The sequence below is a fragment of the Ceratotherium simum genome, chromosome 30 (assembly GCF_057802395.1).
Source record: "Ceratotherium simum simum isolate JZ-2026a chromosome 30, ASM5780239v1, whole genome shotgun sequence".
Lineage (NCBI taxonomy): Eukaryota > Metazoa > Chordata > Mammalia > Perissodactyla > Rhinocerotidae > Ceratotherium > Ceratotherium simum.
This window is the reverse complement of record NC_141929.1, coordinates 37212681-37233454: the sequence shown is the minus strand read 5'-3', so window position 1 is coordinate 37233454 and position 20774 is coordinate 37212681. Positions and strand designations below refer to the sequence as shown.

General features: G+C 49.8%; 1 protein-coding gene across 1 annotated transcript in view; it reads right to left on the bottom strand.

Moving 5' to 3' along the window:
- LOC101396086 (ATP-binding cassette sub-family C member 12) overlaps window positions 1–20774 on the bottom strand; it is a 56144-nt gene that overhangs the window by 24251 nt on the left and 11119 nt on the right. Inside the window, 9 exon segments of the mRNA XM_014779711.2 lie at window positions 60–194; window positions 3608–3811; window positions 5535–5607; window positions 8831–8955; window positions 11381–11452; window positions 14943–15218; window positions 17250–17357; window positions 19784–19909; window positions 19911–19933. Of these exon segments, the coding sequence (XP_014635197.2) occupies window positions 60–194; window positions 3608–3811; window positions 5535–5607; window positions 8831–8955; window positions 11381–11452; window positions 14943–15218; window positions 17250–17357; window positions 19784–19909; window positions 19911–19933 (1142 nt within the window).

The following is a 20774-nucleotide window of genomic DNA, read 5'->3' as shown; positions in this document are numbered from 1 at the left end:
AGGCTGGGAAATCATGAGAGGAGGCACCCAATTTCTCACACCTAGGTGTGCAGAGTTACCTTGAATTGCAACCCTCCAAGGTTGTGAATCAGTTTTGCATAGCGCCCTCTCTCCTCCATTAACTCCTTGTGGGTTCCCTTTTCACAAATCTCTCCGTCTTCTAGCAAAATGACTTCATCACAAGACTCCAAGAACTGCAGAGATATTAAAGTGATCCACAATGAACTTCTGCCTTGGTAAAAGAGAGGAGAGCGCCATGCCAACCTCCCAACCAGCGGCTTCCCGGCTCACCCAGTACAGGGGTTCCCAACCTTGGCACTACTGACATTGAGGGCCAGATCATTCTTTGTTGTGGGGACTGTCTTGTGCATTGTAGGATGTTTAGTAGCCTCCTTGGCCTCTACCCATTAGATGCCAATAGCACTCCCTCCCCAAGCAAAAAAGTCTCCAGACACTGCCAAATGCCTGCTACGGGGCAAAATGGCCCCATTGAGAAGCGCTGATCTGGTACCCACACATCTTATGGGTACAAAAGGGGGCCTTTGGCTGTCACAGTGAAACACATTGGACACTCCCTTGCTATTGCTCCCTACATGAGCTGCTCTGCTAAGAAATCTGATCATGGAGGTTTGGCATATGAAATTGACAGTTATTGCAGCCAAGATTTGATGGCGAGGGGAAATATGACCTCAGTGATAGCCTCCCTCTATTATAACATTATAAGCCCACCTCATCGTCTTCATCTAGCCCAGGACACGCAAAGTATGGTGCAGTCCTTAGCCACCAGGCCACACCCCCTGGCCTGAGGAGTTTACACCAGCTTTATCTGTACAATAAAAATTTAGCTGCATTTAATGATGGCATCCCACATTTAGCCCAAAGCCCTGCTGTTTTTCTCATTTGAGTTCTCTTCATTTCCATATCTTTCTTGAGATCAAAGAGTTCTTCTAAGAGGGGTTTCCTTTCATTTTGGAACGAGCCAGAGTTCTCCCCATAGGATCAACCCATCTAAGGGCAGGAAGTCCCCTCCTAGAAGTGGGCAAGGTGCTATGAGATCTAAAACGGTTCAACCTAAAGAAGCCTGTGCAGTACGGGCCAGAGGCCTTCCCCTGTACTTCAGGGTCTACCCAAGGTCAAAGCAAAGCAATGCTCTTGATTAAACGCCTGAACAAATAGCGACATTTGCTCATTGTACACCTGATGGGGGTGTAGGGGGTGCCCAAAGGCCAAATGACCAGTTTGGATGGCTTTGGACAGCTCCAGCCTTTCTGCTTCCCTTGGACTAACTACCCAGCTGTCTGTCCACTTTCCTGCACAGACCAAGCAGGAACAGCCTGGCTTTTAATGTCCAGTTGAGACACTTTCTGACAGAGTCTTTTCCTGGAAATAACCTCTCAACTTTGCACAGCATCTTCTAACTTTTCAAAGCTGGATCTCGTCTCTTATCTCTCAATCTCCTACACCCAGTAAAGAAAGCAGGCAGCTTTATTATCCGCTCAGTTTCTGGATGGGGAAACCGAGGCACTGTGGGGACCGTGGCAGCCCCTCAGCCTTTTCTGCCTGCGTGGGGACACACATTCCAGCCTCAGAAGCTCCTGGTGAAGCCCCTCTGACCAGCGAGCCCCCAGTTCACTCCAGTAAGACACGGTGTGATTTGAGCAGCTTAGTTCTAAACTCACAAAATCTGACCCTGGGTGGATTTCAGCGGCCGCCACCAGCCTCACTTCATTTGTTTCCTCAAGTAACAGAAGAGCAATCGTCCAGCCCAAGTACTGGGAAGCATCCGGATTGCCTGTGGGCCTGAGAGTAAAAGCAGCGGAGAAATGTTCCGGAAAAGCCCCGGGCCCCGGGGCTCTAATTCCCGGGCTCTGATCCCTCTCCTCCCCAACAACGGACAACCAGACGGAGCTTCCAGTGCCATCTGGTGGTTGCCTGCATTTTTTTAAGATGCAGAAAGGGAGATAAAATGACCTTGGTGAAAGGTAGAATATTTGAGGAGGCCGAGGCCTGAGAAGGAGGTGGTTCTTGCCTGAGGTCACCCTGCCGGCTAGTGGACTGGGGCTGAGATTACGATTCTCCCCCTGGAGGACTCCTGCAAGGACGGCTCTGACCCACATTTGTTGGGGGCCAGGAGCCCCCCTCCAGATCCCCAGGACCCTCAGGAGGACTGCTCTCTCTGCTGCAGGTGGTCTCCAGGGTGCAGAGCGGTCACTACGTTTAGCACCCTGACTGGGCGAGAGCCCTTTCCCAGTCACCTCATGGGGGTCCAGAAGAAATCCAACCTTCTCCTCTGCCCCGGCCCCTGGCCAGCAGAGGAGCTCGGAGCTCCTGTCCTCACTAGCCCAGCTTGATGCTTCCTGGAGGTGACAGAGCCCTCTCAGAGGAAACCCACGCCGTCCCACATGCAAAATTCCGATGCTTGGAGCTTTTTCTGAGAACTCTAGCCCTTGGCAAAGACAGGCACAGGCTGGGCACAAAGCCACAGCGATGGGAGGGCCTGATTTTCCTGGGTCTTTAAGAAACTTCCCCCTCTTCAGGCTGGATCTTCTGGCCACTGACAGAAGATCCTAAAAATGCTGCCTAGAGCATCCTGTAGCCGTGGCAGCGTCATATGCTGCCTCTCTCCCCCAGCTCCGTGGCAGCGTCATATGCTGCCTCTCTCCCCCAGCTTGACTTACCCTCGCAAAGGCAGTGAGACCTGTCTCTAACCCCTAGACCAGGCCCCTGGTTAACATTTTCCCCACAAGTAGCAGGAGAGCAGAGATGACAGGACTTCTGCTCCCTCTGCTCCAACAGGCCTCTCAATGCAGGTCAGTCCTCTGGGGTCTCACCCCCAGCAGGAGATGCGCACGCGTACACACACACTTCTGGGGACTCGTTGTGGAGAGGGGAGATAGAGGCAGTGTAGGACAGGGGAAATCTAGTTTGTTTCAGAGTGGAGGGGGCTTGGATTCCCACCAGGTGAGGCTGACACAGTGACAACTGTCCTCATCCTGCCAAATTCTCAAGCTCATTCAGGGCAAACCCAGTCACTTTCCTCGGCAAGATTCATGTTCCTAAGCCTGAGCGAGTGGCTCTGAGCAGGGAGAAGCTTCTTGCTTTAGCCCCAAGTCCTAGCCTCCAATCCCTTTCCCCTGGGCAGTGATGCCAGGGCTATCTGCTCCCTCCTCCGAGGAGTCCATCACCCTCTGTCGTCCGCACCCAGGCACCTCTGGCCTCAGGCCCACCCAGCCCTTGCTAGAGGAAGAGTGGGGTCTGAACTGTTTCGACTTGGCTTCCCATCTCCTCACCACCAGTGGCCCAAAGCTGGGGGAGATGCTCCATGTCCACCCCACAAACAGAGGTCAACTGCTCCTGGAGAATCTACCCTCTGGTGGAGGAAAGGTCTTGGCCCCACTGAGCTCGAGGTAGGACCCACAGAGGCCATGCAGATAGAGGAGCAGGCAGGGTTATGCGGAAGCCAGGGTGGCTGGGGAGAATCACGAGTGTCTCCTGCGTGCCCTGCTCCCTCCCCCACCGTGTCCAGGTGACAACAGCCTCGTATGGGTGATGCAGGTTCAGGCAGAACAGGAGACTCAGGCGCCACCCATCCCATGATCTCAGTCACCTGAAGCTGGTGGGTCACCAGGACCACGGTCTTCCCCCTGAGTGTCTTCTTAATGCACTCCTCAAAGACGTGCTTCCCCATGTGGGCATCCACGGCCGACAGGGGATCATCCAGCAGATAGACCTCGTGGTTTGAGTAGATGGCGCGGGCCAGGCTGATCCTCTGCCTCTGACCCCCGGAGAGGTTGAGGCCCCACTCCCCGATCTGCAGACAGGGGCAATGCTACTGTCCATCATGGGGCCCCACTCACCACCCTGCTGTCCTCGGGGAGCAGGAGCTTCCTGAAGCTTCTCAAGACTCTTCTGCAGACTGATCATCACCATGTCCTAGCTCCTCCAACCCTTACAGGGATCCCCTGAACCCATCAGTTGCCCTGGGAAGTGGAAAACTCCACTTTTGCAGGGAGCCCGATGGGCAGTGGCAACTAGGGAAAAGCTCTTTCCAGTGTTGAGTGAGGGGTACCCGGCTCACAACAGCCCATCTCAGTGCATATTCCATAGGGAGGGACTATGTCTTGACCATTAAAACCAAAGGGAATTGTTGAGGGAAAAACTCGACAATTTGGGAGAATGGACGCGTGAACAGAAGGGAGAAGAGTCTGGGAGCAGAGGTACAAGAGGGCTCTCTATTTGCTTCCTTGTGGATCAGCTCCCACCCCCACTAGGTAACCCTAAGCTCTATGAAGATGGGAGGCATGTCTGCCTGTTCCTCACTGCATCCCTGAGGCCTGGCACACACCTGGCCCAGAGCAGGGGCTCAGTAAGTATTTGTTGAAAGGATGAAAATCCTAAGTTGCCTCCTTCAGGTAGTTCTATCCACTGACCCCAAAGTGAGCCCCTATTATGTTCAGCCGGGTGCTGGGCTGAGCAATGGGGCGGGACACATGGAGCTGGGCTAGCAAAGTCCCCTCTCTACTGGGAGCTCGCATGTTAGCAGGGTGTGTGGTTAGTTATACACACAATAATGGCACAAAGCAGAATTTAGCAAGCGACAAGTGAGAAGCATAATTGGGTACTTTGGGACAAGTACTTCAGACCATGGGACTTGGGAAAGTCTTCCTCAAGGGCGTGGATTTGAGGTTGGAACTTGACGACTGGTAACGATAGAAGGAGCAGAGGCCTCGAGGCTGGGAGGTGAGCGGGCACTTAGGTGGGCAGGTAGGGGTAGGTAGAAGTCAACCCTGGAAGGGTGGGCTGGGGCTGCAGTAGGGGGCACAAAGGCCAGGCCGGGAAGGCTGTGGTGGCCATTTCCTTGACACAGGCACATGGAGGGCACCAGCAGAGAAAGGCACTGTGCTCTGAACTGGTCTTTCTTCAGGACGCTTTAGCCCTTGGGTCTCCTCTGGGGCTCCTGGGCAGAGTGGGAGACCGTGCAGGGGTGCACTGGGATGGGGAGACAGGAAGGCAGCACGGTGACTCTCCTGGGTCACCTGAGTTGGCAGGCTCAGCCTAGGACCCAGCCAGTTCTTTGGACAAGCATCCCGGGGGCAGTGTTTGGAGGTGACCCTTATATTCCTGAGCTGGGCAAAGCCATTGAAGCAAGAAAGGGCCCTTGAGACTCCAGCCACAATGCAGCACCCCTGGACCTCTGTCTTTGCAGGACAGAGCTGACCCGTGAGGTGAGGAAGCAGATTTTGCCAGAAACCTTCCCTGAGATGACAAGCAAATTGAGAGTGGCCCAGGAGTGACCACACTAAAGCCAACACAAGTGGAGTTGGTGCCACATCCATTGTGATATCCCCCAGGAACAGGCCAGATGGAGAATTCGGGATGGTGGAACCTGACTGCCCCACATTTCCTTGGACCTATCTGTCCTCAGGGCATCCAGATGTGGATGAAACTGGGGCCTGCTGAGCCTCAGCCAGCTGGACCTGGGCGGTCGGGCTGCCATGCCACTGCAGTGGGGCTGAGCTCCCAGTTCTGCTCACCTCGGTCAGGTCTCCGTAAGGGAGGCTGCTCAGGTCCTCCTGGAGGGCACAGACACGAACCGTGTGCTGATACCTAGGGGTGCAAAGGTCAGAAGTCAGACACGGTGAAAAATGCCCTACAACCATTGCAGCCGGGGTTGCCTCTAGAGGCATTGCTGGTGTCACTGGGGCAAGGCGAGGAGGTGGCTAGTTGCTTCGTCTGTGATGTCCAAGGGCAGCTTCCCCTGGACCCCTGGGCACCCCCCACCCGATGCAGAGTTGTCTTGGGGATGGCCACTCCCCTCACAGGCCTCCCACTATGCGAGAAAGATGAAATCAGTGTACGTGAAACCCATGAAGGAAAAACTGGGTGCCGACTCCTAGCACTGTTTGTGGGAGTCAGAGAAGGAAGTCACCAATGTGGGCTGAGGTCGCTGGGGAGGCTTCCTGGAGGATGCAGGACCATGAACGGAAGAGAAGATGTGTGTGGGTGGAGGGTAACAGCAGAGGGCTGGTTGATCATGAACAGTGACCCCGACCTCTGCTCCACGAAGCTTCTCTATCCACCAGTCTCTCCTAGCAGGTTGGAGAGAACAGGGTTTTCTCCCCTTGAGACACCTGAGGACACTGAGGCACAGAGAAAGCTGCCTGAGGGGCAGAGAGGCCAAGCAGGAATTGGACCTCAGCTCCTTGAACCTCCCAACGTCTTGGTTTTGCCCCTCAGCCTCACCCCCAGTCTAGTTCTGGAGGCCAGTCTGTGGGGAGTCTGGTGGGCAAGTCCCTAACCACCTCTCAACAGCCACACTGCTGGGACCAACACCTTGTCCTGCAAAGGACAGCAAAGTTGGAGGTCCTGTGACCCACTGGGCATGATTCCAGTCCCACTCTTTGGGGACTTCCGACATCAAGGGATCCAGAAAAGTCAATAAGTTAGTGGGTAGGAACTTGGAGATGTACAGTTCCTAAGCTATAAGAGAATCCCACACCCTTCTCTCTTGGTTTTCTCTGTACCTCGATCCCACTCAGACAGACCCCCTGTAAATAAAATCTTCCCCAGGGCACCAGAGTACCACACACAGCCACCTCAGGAACTGGCTCCTGCTCTGAATTCCCTGGTGCGCCAGGTGGCTCCATCCAAGGAGCTGCTGGGCCATAACTTTCTGTCCCATTTGATGGGCTGCCTGCCTTCACGGGGGTTGATTGGTTGACTGATTGACTGATTGATATCCTTACCATCATCATCATCATTGGGATCCACCAGCAAGAGAGTGAGCAGGCAGATCATGGGTAACTGCCCTTCAGGGGGCGCTCTCTTGCTGGTGCCCTTTACTGGGAAAGTATGTCTTGCAAAGTCTGAGTTGTGAGGCCTGCCCATCATCATGCATTGAGAAAAGAGGATCCTAAGGAGCGGCACTTGACGCCCTAGAGCAGAAGCTGGGCACAGCCCTGAGCATCATGCCCATGTGCCAACTTTAGAGCTGGTATACATGGAGGTTAAGATCAGGGGCTCTGGAATCAGAGCAATCTGGGTTTGAATCCAGCTAGGTAACCTTGGATAAGTGACTGTGCCTCCCTGATCCTCACTCTCCACTCTATAAAATCAGGCTAATAACTCTTACTGGGTTGTGAGAATGAAGCAGGAACACAGATGTAAAGCCATTAGCACAATGTCTGGCACACTGCAAATTCTCCATCAGTGGTGGTTCTTGTTAATATTATTACCTTTACCAATCTTCAGACTGATCAGCACATCTTCATCCCCTTGCCACCACCATCCCCCACCTTAAAATTCCTTCCACTCTCCTACCTCCTGTGGCCCTGAGAGCCACAGTGTCCACCCTAGGGGCAAAACCTCTGCTAGAGATGCCATGTGCAAAGGATGCTTGGTCCATCCTTCAAGGCCCAATGCAAGCACCATTGTCTCCTCCCTTCTGTGATCTCTGCTGCCTCTGAACAATCCGGCACAGTCTCCTGCCTCTTGGCACATTCCTTCTTGGTGCACTGTCATTTCTATGCATCTCTTACTGCCCTTTCCAGACTGGAACACCTTGAGGGCAAACATATATCTGAGCCACCCCTCCGTCCCCCATGGTCCTGTATATTGCAGGTACTTAGTAAATATTTGCCCACTGACATCCTAATTGATAAAGACAGGAATCCCTCCTTCTAGCCTGCTTCCACGGAACGAGAAGCCAATCCAGGCGGGGCTGGGAGGAGGCAGAGGCAAAGGCAGGCCAGGAGACAGAGCAGTTCAGCTGGTGCCAAGGACTCCTGCACTGATCATATCTTCCTGCCACTCCTGAGTCTCCTGGTGACAGGATGTTATGGCCAGGGAAAATGAGGGGAAGTAACAGTTCTTCCCAAGAACCCAAGAAGTGGGTTCTTGCTGGGAACCCACACGCTGGCTGATGCTGGCCAGCAAGGACCGAGTTTGTGGGTTCAGACAATAACATGTGCAAGTCCAGACCGCTGTTGGAGAGCTGACAGCCAGATTCATAAAACCAACTTTATATCTTTATTTCAGCATCATGGTGCTTGAGGAGGCTTCAGGATGACCCAGCTGTCAGACATCTCCAGTGAGAACAAATGATGCTGGCCTAGAGCCCAAGACTCAGCTCTGCTATTTAATAGCTTTGACCTTGGGTGGGTCAACTGTCCTCTCTGGGCCTCAACCTCTTCCTCCGTAAAATGGGATCATGATGCCAAGATCTCCCTAAATGGATGGTTTGGGGACTCCAATGAGAGAATGTACATGGCAGCACACCAAACGCAGCAAAGAACCATAGGAAGCTATCACTTCCTGGGGCTTAAAGATAATGGTCCAAAGTGTATCCAAAAATTATGACTTGAACTTTGTTTTTATTCCATTAGATCATTTTGAGGACACTAAGAGCAATATATCCTAATAGCTCTGATGTCAATTAATAATTTCAGGGCTGATTAATTTGCATACCTGCTGCTGACGATTTCAAGCAAAGTTTTGGTTACTTGGCCTAAAGCAAAATTGCCAGATTCATCCTTCTCCAGTCACACAACATATGCACTGTTACAGAGAACCTCAGAACATATGCTGCTCTGCACTGGGAAGGAAGTGTCGGTTCCATTCACTTCCTAGAGTGTGAGCGCAGGTCTGCAGAATGCGCCTCTCCTGAACTCTTGGGTCAGGAAGAGAAAAACCAACTCTCATTTGGATCTGGTGAATGTTTAATCAAAACTCATTAAAGAAACTCACTCAGCAATCATTACCGGTGGCATCAGCCTTTGTAGGAGAGCATACCAAACACTAAAGTGCCTCATGCTTTCAAAGTGAACATTACCTTTGGTGATCATACTTTTCTCCAAACAGTATGTTTTCTCTCACATTTCCGTGAAAGATCCATGCTTGCTGGGAAACATAGGCCAGAGTCCCGTTGATTGCCACGGTCCCTTGTTGTAACTGCATCTGCAGCGACAATACCAGAGAAGCTTCAGAAGCCAAACCTTGCAGACTTCTCCTCAGGGGCCCATTGCACCCTCGCCACCCACTTATTCCATGATCATTAATTCTGAAGGTGCAAGCAGGCTACAGCATGTCTTGTCCACACACTGCAAAGCCCAAGTGTGCAGATCAAGGGTCTAAAAGTCAAACATTGGCAAGGGTCCAAGCAGGAATGTTCCAGAAGAGGTTGTGGTGAGTCCTGCTGCAAGCCGGAGGGCATAGGCTGCAGAGCTGCTGCTGGCACACACAGCAGCTTCGTGCAATGAGAACAGGACGCCCTCTGGGTGGACCCACCACAAAGGCTTCCTTTTCCTCCAGGTGCACCGATTGAGCCCACTCTCCTCAGCCAGGCCCCGGGGGCAGGGCACAGCCTGCAGTGCTGTGGATGGTGGCCCTGAGGCCCCATCTTAAGGAAGCAGCCTCGACTCAGTTGCACAGTTGGTGCCACGCAAGGATGCTGGCCTGGTGTGGCCAGAGTTTCTAATTTTTCAAGAGAAGTGGAAAATCTAGTTTCATGTGGAACTTTTGGACTTTTAAAACATTGAGCAATCCAATTAGAAAACATGCATGGGCTCCTGTCTGTGACCCTGAATACATAAGTTCCTTTACGGTGGCCCACATGGTGGGTGTCGACAGGTAGCGGTAGACGCTGGTAGTAAGGCTGTGTTCAAAGCTGTCAGGAGAAGGGATGTGCGAGGCAGGCCTTGGTGCTCAAGGCTGAGGTGCACTGGGCAGCGTCAGTGTGTTGGGGACAGGGAAGGAGGATAGCCAAGGTGGTCAAGGGCTGTGATGCCATTTCACCTCAGGAGTGGTCCACGGGACAGAGAACACTAGACTTGGAGAAGAGAGAATGCTAATACCAATAATGGTATGAATAATAATAGCTCAAATGAATAGGGTATATGCCAGGCACTGTTTAAATGCTGATCACCAGGCTTAGTACTGATAATTATCCTATAACCAACTATCATATACATTATCTCATTTAATCCTCACCACAACCCTCCTTAGGCCCATTTTACAAATGAGGAAACTGAGGCTCAGAGAAGTTAACTTACTTTTCCAAGGTTAAACAGTGAGCACAAGGCTGAGGCAGGTGGTGAACCCAGGCAGTTCAGAGCCCACTAGCTTAAGCACGCTGCCACCCTGTCTCCCCAGTGACCACAGTGAGGGGCCTAATCCCACCACTGTCGCATGGAAGATAGATTTTATTTTCTCTGAGATGTTCCAAAGAGCAGGCCAAAGGCAGAAGTGAAAAGGAGGCAAATTTCATGCCCATATACATCAAAACTCTCCAAAGAGAGAACTGGCTGTGAAGTAATCAGTTCTCCATCTGGAGACATCTGAGCAGAGTGTTCACATCATTAGGTGGAGAATCGGGCTGGGTCACCTGTAAGATGCCTGCCAACCCTAGGGTTATCACAGAGGCGCACACACAGAATCCCAGAGCACGGGTGACCTCAGGAGCTCACCTGATTCAGCTCCCACCTCTGCCCTCAGGCACAGAAGTTGTCACTTTTTCTACAAATGAGTCAAGAGAAGCCACCTGTCTAGGGGCTCTTCTGAGCCTCGCATCCTCAGTTCTTCAGAGGTGCCTTCTCTCCCTGCTGCAGGCAAAGGCAACCCCAGGTGCCCAACGTTCTCTTTAGGAACACAGAGTGGGAGAAAGAGGACTTAATATTTTTTCCCCAGAAAGTTTCTCATTCATTTGGGATGAGAAACCATGGCAACTTAGAGGCCTGTGAATACAGTAAACGGCTTGACCATTTCCCTAGGGTCACACAGCTGGAAATAGCAGACAAAGGGCAAGAATCCTGGGTTCCTCCCTCTTCCTAGCATGAGGTTTCCAGAGAATTGGGGGCACATTGCTGCTTTAGTTCATGCCTTCATTTAGCCACTCCTTCATCAAAGAAAGCTTGATGGGGGAGCACTCTGGGCAGACCCCGGGGATGTGGAGGTGGATGAGGGAAAAATGCATCTGAAGTCATCAGGAATCACAGGCTCTTGGGTCCTTCCCTGCCAAGATGCTTTTCTGGCCTTTCTAATCAGGACAGCCCAAGTCATGGGAAAAAGCATGGATTTAATGACCTGTCTCTTCCTTTGACCAAGATAGAGCTCTAGGCAAGGAAGCAGTCACCGTTTAACACACATTCTTAGGAGGCAAACCCAAGAGTGTGTGAAAATCTCGGCTCCGCCTGGCCGAGAGGCGTGGAGCTGCCAAGTGCTTTGACCTCCTGGAAATCATCATTAACTATGTGCACAGAGTCCAGTGCAGCCAAGCCCAGCCGCTGGCTCCACTGTCCTCACAGGGCCCCAAACACGGCAGGCGGGGAACCAATTCATTGTCACATTAACATTCCATCTTCACAGCACTCACCACACAGCTTACCTGTCCTAGGAGAGCTGCAATGAGGGAGCTTTTTCCGCTTCCAACATTCCCACATATTCCCATGACCTTCCCCTGCCAGAGAAACAAAGAAAAGACACAGTCATTCTCCCAGTTCCTAGAGGATCTGGGGCCAAAGATGTTGCCCCCAAACTGCGCTGGCCAGGCCAGGCGGTGACCAACAGGTCATTGTTGGCTCTGTGAGGTGGCAGCTGCAGCCTCACACCCCAACCCTGATACACAGCCCAGGAGGATGCAGGAACCTAAGTCTTAATTAAGTGCTTTCCCTTGCACAGCAGAGCAGAGCTCCCAGAGGGCTTCTACAAATCATGTACAAGCACTGATGTGAAACAGCCTTGTGCTGGTCTGGGACACAAAGGTCCTGGACATGAGGGTTGTCCTGTGCCCAGACTCCAGGAAAGCAAATCTAATGGAAGTTAAAGTCTGTACAACCTAGGGGGATAGCCTTTGAAGTATGGAGAGTCAGATGTTTTTCAAAAGTCATTTTTAAAGTATCCTTCCACCATAACAACTCAATCTGAAATTACTGAGCGGTTACACTGTTCCAACATCTCGGGATCACGGATTATTCTACAGCTGCAGATTTATTAATTCAACCAACAAATCAGAGCCTGCCACGTGCCAGGCGCTGTGCTGGGCACCAGCAACAGCACAATATGGCTATGAACACGAGGGACAAAAGTCTCGGTCTGCCCTCATGGAGCTGTGTTTTAGTTGAGGAGACAGACAGAAAACAAAGTCAGCAAGTGAAATATGGAGTATGTCAGGTGCACGCCATGAGAACACACAAAGCAAGGAGGAAATGGGGCGGGGGCCTAACTGGAGAGGTAGGTGTCTCAGCTGGAGTTCTCCCAGAAACAGGCCCTGAATCAAGAATTTGAGTGAAGGTAACTTGTTGGGGGGGGGGGGAGGGGCAGGCAGGAAACCCCAGCTGGCAAGAGGGGAAATGATACAGGAAAGGGAAGGTGGTCCATCATGGATATACTATTAGTTCAGCCCCCAGAGGAGGCACATGGAGCTCAACCCTGCTGGGAAACTCAAGGAAACTGGGGAGCTGAATATAGTTTTATCCTCTCAATGGCTGAAGGAGTCGGGATAAATACCCAACAGTCAGTGAGAGTTTCTCCCTCAGCTGTTGACATCTTGGCTCTTTGTGGGTGGTAGGGAGGGCCCTCAGGCACAGATGCAGATCTGGCAGTTGGAAGATGGCAGGACACATGGATGGGTCACTGACAGTATCTGCTACAGGTGACATTCGAGTAGGACCAGAAGGAGGCAAGGGAGTGGACCATGTAGATATCTGGGGGGAACCACTGCAGGGAGAGAAAGAGTCCATATGGAGACTCTGAGGTGGGCCCATGCCCACTTTTGCGTTCAAGCAGGTATTGCATTGCTGCAGTTGAAACATAAGAACATTCTCATTAAGACCTGCTCCCTGCATCCCGTCGAGAAAAGATGCCCAGCATGGGGCCAAATATGGCTCCTTTCCCACCTGAGCTGGACCAGAAGGGCCCATCACCTGCCTGCCACTCCCAGCGCATGAGAGTTGCTGCCTGTCATCATTAATGCCCTTGACAAATCTTTACTGAAGACCAGGCACCATGCTAGGCATGGGGGATAAAGTAGTGATCAAGGCAGATGTGGTTCCTGCCTTATGGAGCCCACATCATCGTTCAAGCCACAGGTAAGGGAAGCTGATCCATCTTAATTCCACTAAAAGGACTTTAAGAAATTGGGGCATTATAGACATTGGGACAAAGAGACCCACAGGTAAGGATCCAGCCTCCCTAGGCGCTTGGCTCTCCTTTGAGTCCAATCTACTACTTGGGGCTCGGTCTGAGCCTTGTAGGTTTATCCTTGTCTTCAGCAGGAAATCCATGAGGCCTGCACCCCCTGAGTTTCTGATTATTCATTTGTTCATTCAGAAAACATTATTGGGAACTACTCTGTGCCACACACTGGGCTCAGTGTAAGGCCACACCTATGGACAAAACAGATACATGCCCTGACCTCAAGGAGGCTACAGTCTAATGGAATCATGGAATTAAATTTGGAAAAACACGGATGACCTGAATTTAGGACATTTAAGGGCAGCACTTAAGCTGGACGTGATTGTCAGAGGAAAAAGGCAACACCAATGGCTGACATCAGCAGAGACTCACTATGGGCTTAGCATTTGTGTACTGCATCTCTTTCCATTCTCACACCCACCTTGTGAAGTGGGTGCCATTATTAAAATATCCATGGAGCAGGTAAAGAAACAGAGGCTTCAAGAGGTTAGGCAATATACTCAAGGTCACACAGCTGGTAAGTGGCTGAGACTGGAACCCAGGTCTACCAGGTCCCAGAGGCATGCCCTTAATCCACATGATGCTGTGCTGCCCCCATTATACCTTCAACTTATTTCACAAAACCTTGACCATGTCCTGAATGCACAAGCCCAGGAGTTACTAATGTACTGAAAAGGAGGAAAGCAGTTGGTGGGCCAAAAGGCAGCTCCTTTCTAACACGAGAGCAGTTCACTGAGGCCTCTTTGGAATAGTTCTGAAGGCATGGTTGGAGCAATCTGGGCACTGCAGCCTTGTTAGCTACAAGAGGTACCACTCTATGCCAACTACTGAGCTTAGTATCACATAATAAATAAGAACCTCTCCTTCTCTGGTGCTTACATGGGGAAAGAGTGAGTCAACAAGATGGGAGATTAAAATACTGGGCACAAGATGAATGCTGAGCCCGCTGCAGCAGAATCAACACTGCGGGCCGGGAGTGCTGCTGCGGAGTTCCCAGGGCAAGGGAATATATGCAGGAGAAGGCCAAACATCCCCTAAATGCAGAGCTCTTTCTACAGAATCCATGCCCCAATCCTCAGAGGAGGAGAGCAGCCAACAGACTCTGGCTGGCTTCTTTTGCTGGGTTGCTTGTTGATCTCATTTTGCTTTTTACAAGAGCAGTGTGGCATAGTGGTTAAGAGTGTAGACTTCGGGGCCACACGCCCTGGGTGTGAAGCTCACTTCTACCTCCTGCTAGCTGTGTGACCTCAGGCGAGTCATCTAACCTCCTTGTGCCTCACGTTCCTCATATAAAGTGGGGGTGGCTATAGTACCTACCTCAGAGGGTTACTGGGGTGGTTAGAGGAGTTAATCATGTACCTGATACATAGTAAGTGCTCATAATTGTCAGTTATTATTACCTATCATAGTACTCCAATGCGAAATTAAGAACAAATCTGAAAAGATTTACAAAAGTTAGCCAGTTTGAGCCTAGCCACCTGAAATGGATTATCCATTCAACATTGCAATGGACTGCCAACTCCTCTGGAATTTGAAGATCAGTACTAATATAACGACCATCTTCTCTCAGGCTTGAAGACATGTCTCCATTGTTCACGTACAGAGTTTTAAAATTTGGGGAGAAAAGCAGCCTGTTTAGAGACATCCCACCACCACCTCCAGCTCAAACTGAATTATATTAGGCCTTGAGAAGGCCACAGCCACGCAATGCAAGGAGGCAGGATGGAGGTCATACCTTTAGAACACATACCCACCTTCCTCACGGCAAAGCTTATATTGTGCAGAACTGATTTGGGGCTGCCACTTTGCTCCTCTGGGCCAGTGACTTCCTGGGCTGGTGGACCCAAACTGTATGCCTCTGACCTCTGTCTCCTGAGAAAATGCTTTTTCTGGTTCTGTGCTTTCTTTAGGTCGCTTTTCCTGCTGGCTTCTTGCTCCCATGTCAAGGTAGCATTTGCTAAAAGCAAGACAGTATCTGGGTCTTCTGGTTGGGTGATGTAAGATGGGAGGCTTTTATTTATGAGAATTTTCTAAGATTAAAGAAACAAAATTAACTGGGCAGACATCATCCATTTGCAAGAATTATCCCAATATATCTTCTAATGACCCCAAATCATAATCTTGGCAATTCTACCTAGGACATCCAGGAAAGATATTCTGAAGATATTCCCCTCAGAGAAGCTGCAGAAGAAATAGTCTACCCGCTCATCCTATCTAGGACAGATGCCTCTTTAACTACCAGGCCTATGTGGGTCACCCACATTGGAAAGTGCTGATCCCAGCTGCAGTTAACCTCGTGCCCAAGATAGTCAGCTTTTGCAAGTCTTTGGGTGGTTGGCTTCATTGCTTGGTGCTAATGTTTATGAAACCAGGGCCCAGGGACTCTGCTGTGTCCTCTTCTTAGGTCCCCACTCAGCTCAGTTCAACAAAACGTTTGCCATGTGCCTAATCTGTGCCAGATTCTGGGGTAAACAGCAGAAATGCAAATATAAATAAGGCATGGTTCCTGTCTTTGAAGAGATTACAGTCTGGGGGGAGATGGGAACATGCACAAATCATTTCAGTGAAATGTGATAGGGACAACATACTGTAACTGCCAGAGAAGGGACACATGGCTCCCCAATCTGGAGGCCCATGTAATTGATGCCTGAGCTGAGTCTACACTGGTCCTGGGCAGGCAAAGATGAAGGAGAGGAGAGAGGTTGAGAGCTTTCTAGTAGAGGGGATAGTATGAACAAAGGCAAGGAAACATGCAACAGCGTGGTTTGTTGGGGTGGGGAGCATGAAGCAAGCAATTCAGGATTACTGAGGCCCAGAGCTCAAGGTAGGAAGGGGATAGGAAATGAGGTGGAAACATAACTGGGGACCTGCTGATAGAGGGCTCAGGCTCAGTCCTGAAGGGGACAGGATTCAAGGATTTTGAGCAGGTGAATATCAGTGGTCAGACCGATATTTTAACAGCTCTCTGGGGCCTGAGTGCAATATGGATTTGAGGAGGACAACACTGGAAAAGGACGATTGGTTCGTAAGTCACTGTGTTAGTTCCAATGAGAGATGGTGAGGCCTTGAATAAAAGTGATGGCAATAGGGACAGAGTGGAAGTGGAAGAGTCAAGAAATAGCATTGTTCTTCTAGTCTAAGACACCTGATGTAATAATATATACAATTAGTGTGATGGTGTTGATTCTTGTGTTTTGTTTAGAAAGTGATAACTCAGCAGTGTACCTTCCAATCCAATCTTACAAATGGTGCCTCTTAAAATTGGGGGAATACAGTGATCAGGAGACAAGTCAAAAGAGTTCTTGATTGGTTGGATGTGGATCATAAAGGAGAAGAAGGATACAGGCACCTAGGATGATTAAGATGACTTCCAGATTTCTGGCTTCGGTGAATAAGATCATTCAATCAGTTCACGGATATCTCAACATGCTGTTCTCTTGACTGGAATGCCCTTCTCCTTTTACTTTTCTTGCTTCAACTTCAAAACCACTTTATCTGCCCTTCTTGCATGTCATTTACATCTTTACTGCAGATAGCAATTATTGGTCCTATACTAGATTGGAGGATCTTGAAAGTAAAGACTCTTTCTACCTTATATTTACATTTCCCACAATGCTTTGCATATAGGAAGCACACAGTAAATCTTTGATGAATGAATAAAGTGACTAAATGATTGCACAAATGTGGTGTCCCCACCACCCTCTTCATCACTCCCATCACCACATCCATTATAGGACAAACTAGGTAGTTAAAGGGGGGATGACTCAGGGCAAACCCAACCCCACTCCTGGAACAACTTAAGATTTGGATAAAGGGTAGAGGGTCAGGAACAGCGTCTCCATGTATGGAGATTCTATCTCGTTTTTAATGAAAGGGCAGACCACCTATAAAACTCTGCCTATACCATCCTTGGGGAACATTTATCAATCCAACTCTGAATGGAAGGCCTTCTCCCAATGTCCCCCAGCCCTCCAACAGGTTGACACAGCTTCCCCATATCTGAGAATTTCTCCACCCGAAAATGAAATCTCTCTTCCCTACTCACTCAGTGTTAGTTATACCTTCATTCTCCTTAGAGAAACATTGGCTTCAGCTGCTGCTCTGACCGAGAAAGGCAAGATTGCAATTGAAAACTTCATTACATTAAACATGGCAATCACACTAAATGCCTGAGGAACAAAAGAGAGGTAAAGGCTTTAGGATGAGATATTGCCTTGGCTCTGAACCATTATATTCATGGGGATTAAATTACTGAGATGAGAAATGGTGACACAGTTGGGATTCTCAGAGGAACAAGTTTTTTCACTTCATGGCTCAGAAATCATGGGTTGGTAAATTAGGGATAGCAACATCTTAATCTACTTTGCTTTTGGATTTTCACCAAAGTGGTGGGAAATGTATCTCCTTGTCTCTGTCAATCCAGAGAGGATAAGGTCCAAGGAAGGTCTGTAACTGACTGCATTTGGAAATCTCCATCCATATCACATCTTTACTTGGCCTAGACCACTCACTCAAAACCCTATGCAGATTTTCCTAAATCATCCCCTTCTCTTAGTTGCTTCAGAGGCCTCTGACCCTTCGTAGCTAGAGCATCCTTCTCCACACAATACACAGCCCCAGGGATGAGGGCGGAAGCTTCCTGGACCTGCCTGGCCCATGCTGGCTACTGGAGAGTGACCTCTGGCTCTCTTGTCCCCAGGGTCTGGCCTCCATGCCCTGCCTCCCCACTCACCAGGGGCAGATTTGAGAGCCTTTGTTCAGCTGCCATTTCCAAAGAACCACCTTCCCTTTTCACTGGGCCTCCCTCACTGAGCCCTGCCTGGTGGGTGGTTAACATCATATAGCCTCAATGAAGACAAGTTTCCATGCTCTGTTGGTGCCCCAGGAGTGCATGATCTCATCTTTCAGATTTCATCTTCTCATCTGTCCGAGTTCTCATTAGCAGCCTCTCCCTAACCACTCATTTAAAAAATTAATAACACAACTTCCATCGACAAATCTGGAGTGATCCTGCCTGCTGTTGAATAGTCCCCATGGACAGGGCTCTGGGCTTCAACTAATCCTAGCTAGTTCATTAAGAGGATGATGAAGGATGCTCCCTTCATCACATCTGATCCTAAATACATCCCCAAAGAGAACTCAGCTCCCCCAGGTCCCAAAGTGCTATCTTGGCTCAGAAAACCCAGGCCTTGATTGACAGAGCACCTGGGGTTCCTGATGTGATTGAACGCCTCAGGGCTGACCTCCCACTGCTGTGGCCCTGGCAGAGGAAGCAACTGCAGGGGATTCTGAATTTAAAGAAATATAAGACTTGCATTCAGGGAATTTGTTCTTGGTCTAGCTTTCTTCTAAATCATCGATTTAGAAAATATTAACTATGCATCCTCAATTTGGTTTCAAATTAATTTGCTTGGTGTATTGCTGGGGAAACTTTTTTTTTGTCTGTTTGGGATCATAGAACGCAGTCAACATAATCAGGTAGCAGACCCTTCAGGTTTCAGTATACCATTGCCATTCATTCTGGCTTTGGGTTCGTGGCTGGGCCCTAGAGTGTATGGGAGTAAACTGAGAAGGCAAAAGCACCACCCGAAGAAACACAGGGCAGTAACGGGACTAACAGCCCCACAAGATGCCCTGGCAAGAGTGTCCTGCCTTCTCAAACACCCCATCCCTGCCTTCAAGATCCCTGATTTGGGGAGCATTCTTCCCCTGTGAGCACATCTAGACTTGCTTATTTCATTCTCGCTCTCTCTCTCTCTTTTTTTTTCTTCCCTTTGTTGACTTTCCTCCAACCACTTGCCCCTCAGACACTGGATTTAATATTTTAGTTGTTTGTTTGTTTATTTCAGCCAGGGGCCATTTTCCCTCTAGCTCAGAGTTTCTTTACCTTTGAATGCACAGGCCACCTTGTCAAAAATCTGAGAACCTCATATTCATCCCAATTCTCCCTCTGAGGCTTTCAACCCGAATTTGCCTGGCCTGGATGGGCATCAGGCCAATAAGAACAGCAAACACTTACACAGCATTTACTGCATACCAGGCACTGTTCCGTGTGCTTTACATAAAAGAAATCCTTCAGTCCCCACAACCACAGGGACTATTATCACCCCAGTTAAACATAATAAAACCAAGGCAAGTGAGCTTCAATGAGTTGCCATAAGTCATAGCTAGTAAGTAATAGAATCAAGATTTAAACAATGGAGGGGGCAGGGGGCGGATTTGACCCCAACACCACACTGTCCCTCCCAATACCTACAACTCCTCCCACCCAGAGAATGTCCACAAACTCTCCTTCTTGTAGTATATACAAATAAACATGAATAAAACAACCAAGCGCTCGTTTGGTTTCGATTTTGTTTTCCAAATGTGAAATTGTGCTCCAACATTAACTGCTACCCCTGGCCTGCCATAGACCAGATAAGAATCGCTGCTGAGCTCCTGGGCTCCTTGTCAGCCCAAGCACCTGTTTTTAACAATTGGGACAGAGCCTGGCCCCTGTGATTGGGTGTTCTGATGCCAGCACCAGGGAAAAGTGAGGAGGAGCACTTGCCGAAGTTGGGGTGCAAAAGCAGCCAGCTCTAGGGATGGTTCTTACCACTGGGGCGGTGAGCTTGCGTCTCAGGAGGATGTGGCAGGCGAAGGTCAATACAATGGCTATGGTGGATGCAATGGGGGCTAGGGCTGAGTTTCCACTTTGGACAAGTCCAGCTTTTTCCAGTAAATTTTCTTTCCCTTTTCCTTATATCTGCAAAATAGAAAAGAGTCCGTGGTGGTCTATTTTGTATGTCAAACATCAGCATTAAGAGACGTGTTACCCATCCTGATCCTCCTGCAAATGAGTGTTGAAGACTCCCCTTGTTTAAATGAGAGGAAGCACAGAAAGCCCGGACCACAAACCCAGCACGTACTGGGAGCTCAGTGCGTGTCAGCAGCCATTACTGCATGGTTTCTAAGGTCCCTTCCAATCCTGATCCTCTGTGTGTCAGGAGACATACCTTGGATGCCTACAGGAGCTAGGCAAGTAACTTAAATGAGGGGAGCAGGCAGAGAGTAAGACCAGGGGGAGAGTGCAGAGTGTGGCAAAACGGGAACCACGTGCTTCAGTGAAAGGGCAGCCGCCTCTCAGTACAGGGCAGCCTAGGGTCACCAGAACTTCCACTGTTCAGAAATCTGAGGTATGGGATTTTATGAGACTTCTCCCTACTTTTCGATGTTGGGAAATGATTTTAAAAGTTTTTAAATACTGTAGGGGCCAAAAAAAAACATATGCTGGCCTGAAGACTGCCAGATTGGGGCCCCTGTCCTGTGTCTCAGGAACAGCTACAAAAACCCAAGAGCACTTCTCCCTTTCATAAGTCCAGAAGAGGCCCATGACTCTGGACTGCTCATAAATTAAATTCAAGCCTCTTTCCACTGGTGTTTCAAGTCCTCAAGCCCAATTCCACCCTCCACAGCAAACACACTTTCAGCTTAACAACATGGCCCCATAGCCATTCTCACAGAGTGCTTACTATGTGCGAGGTGCTCCGCTGAACACCTAGCAGGCACTGACTCATTAGATGGCTGTCACCACTGCGTGATGAGCA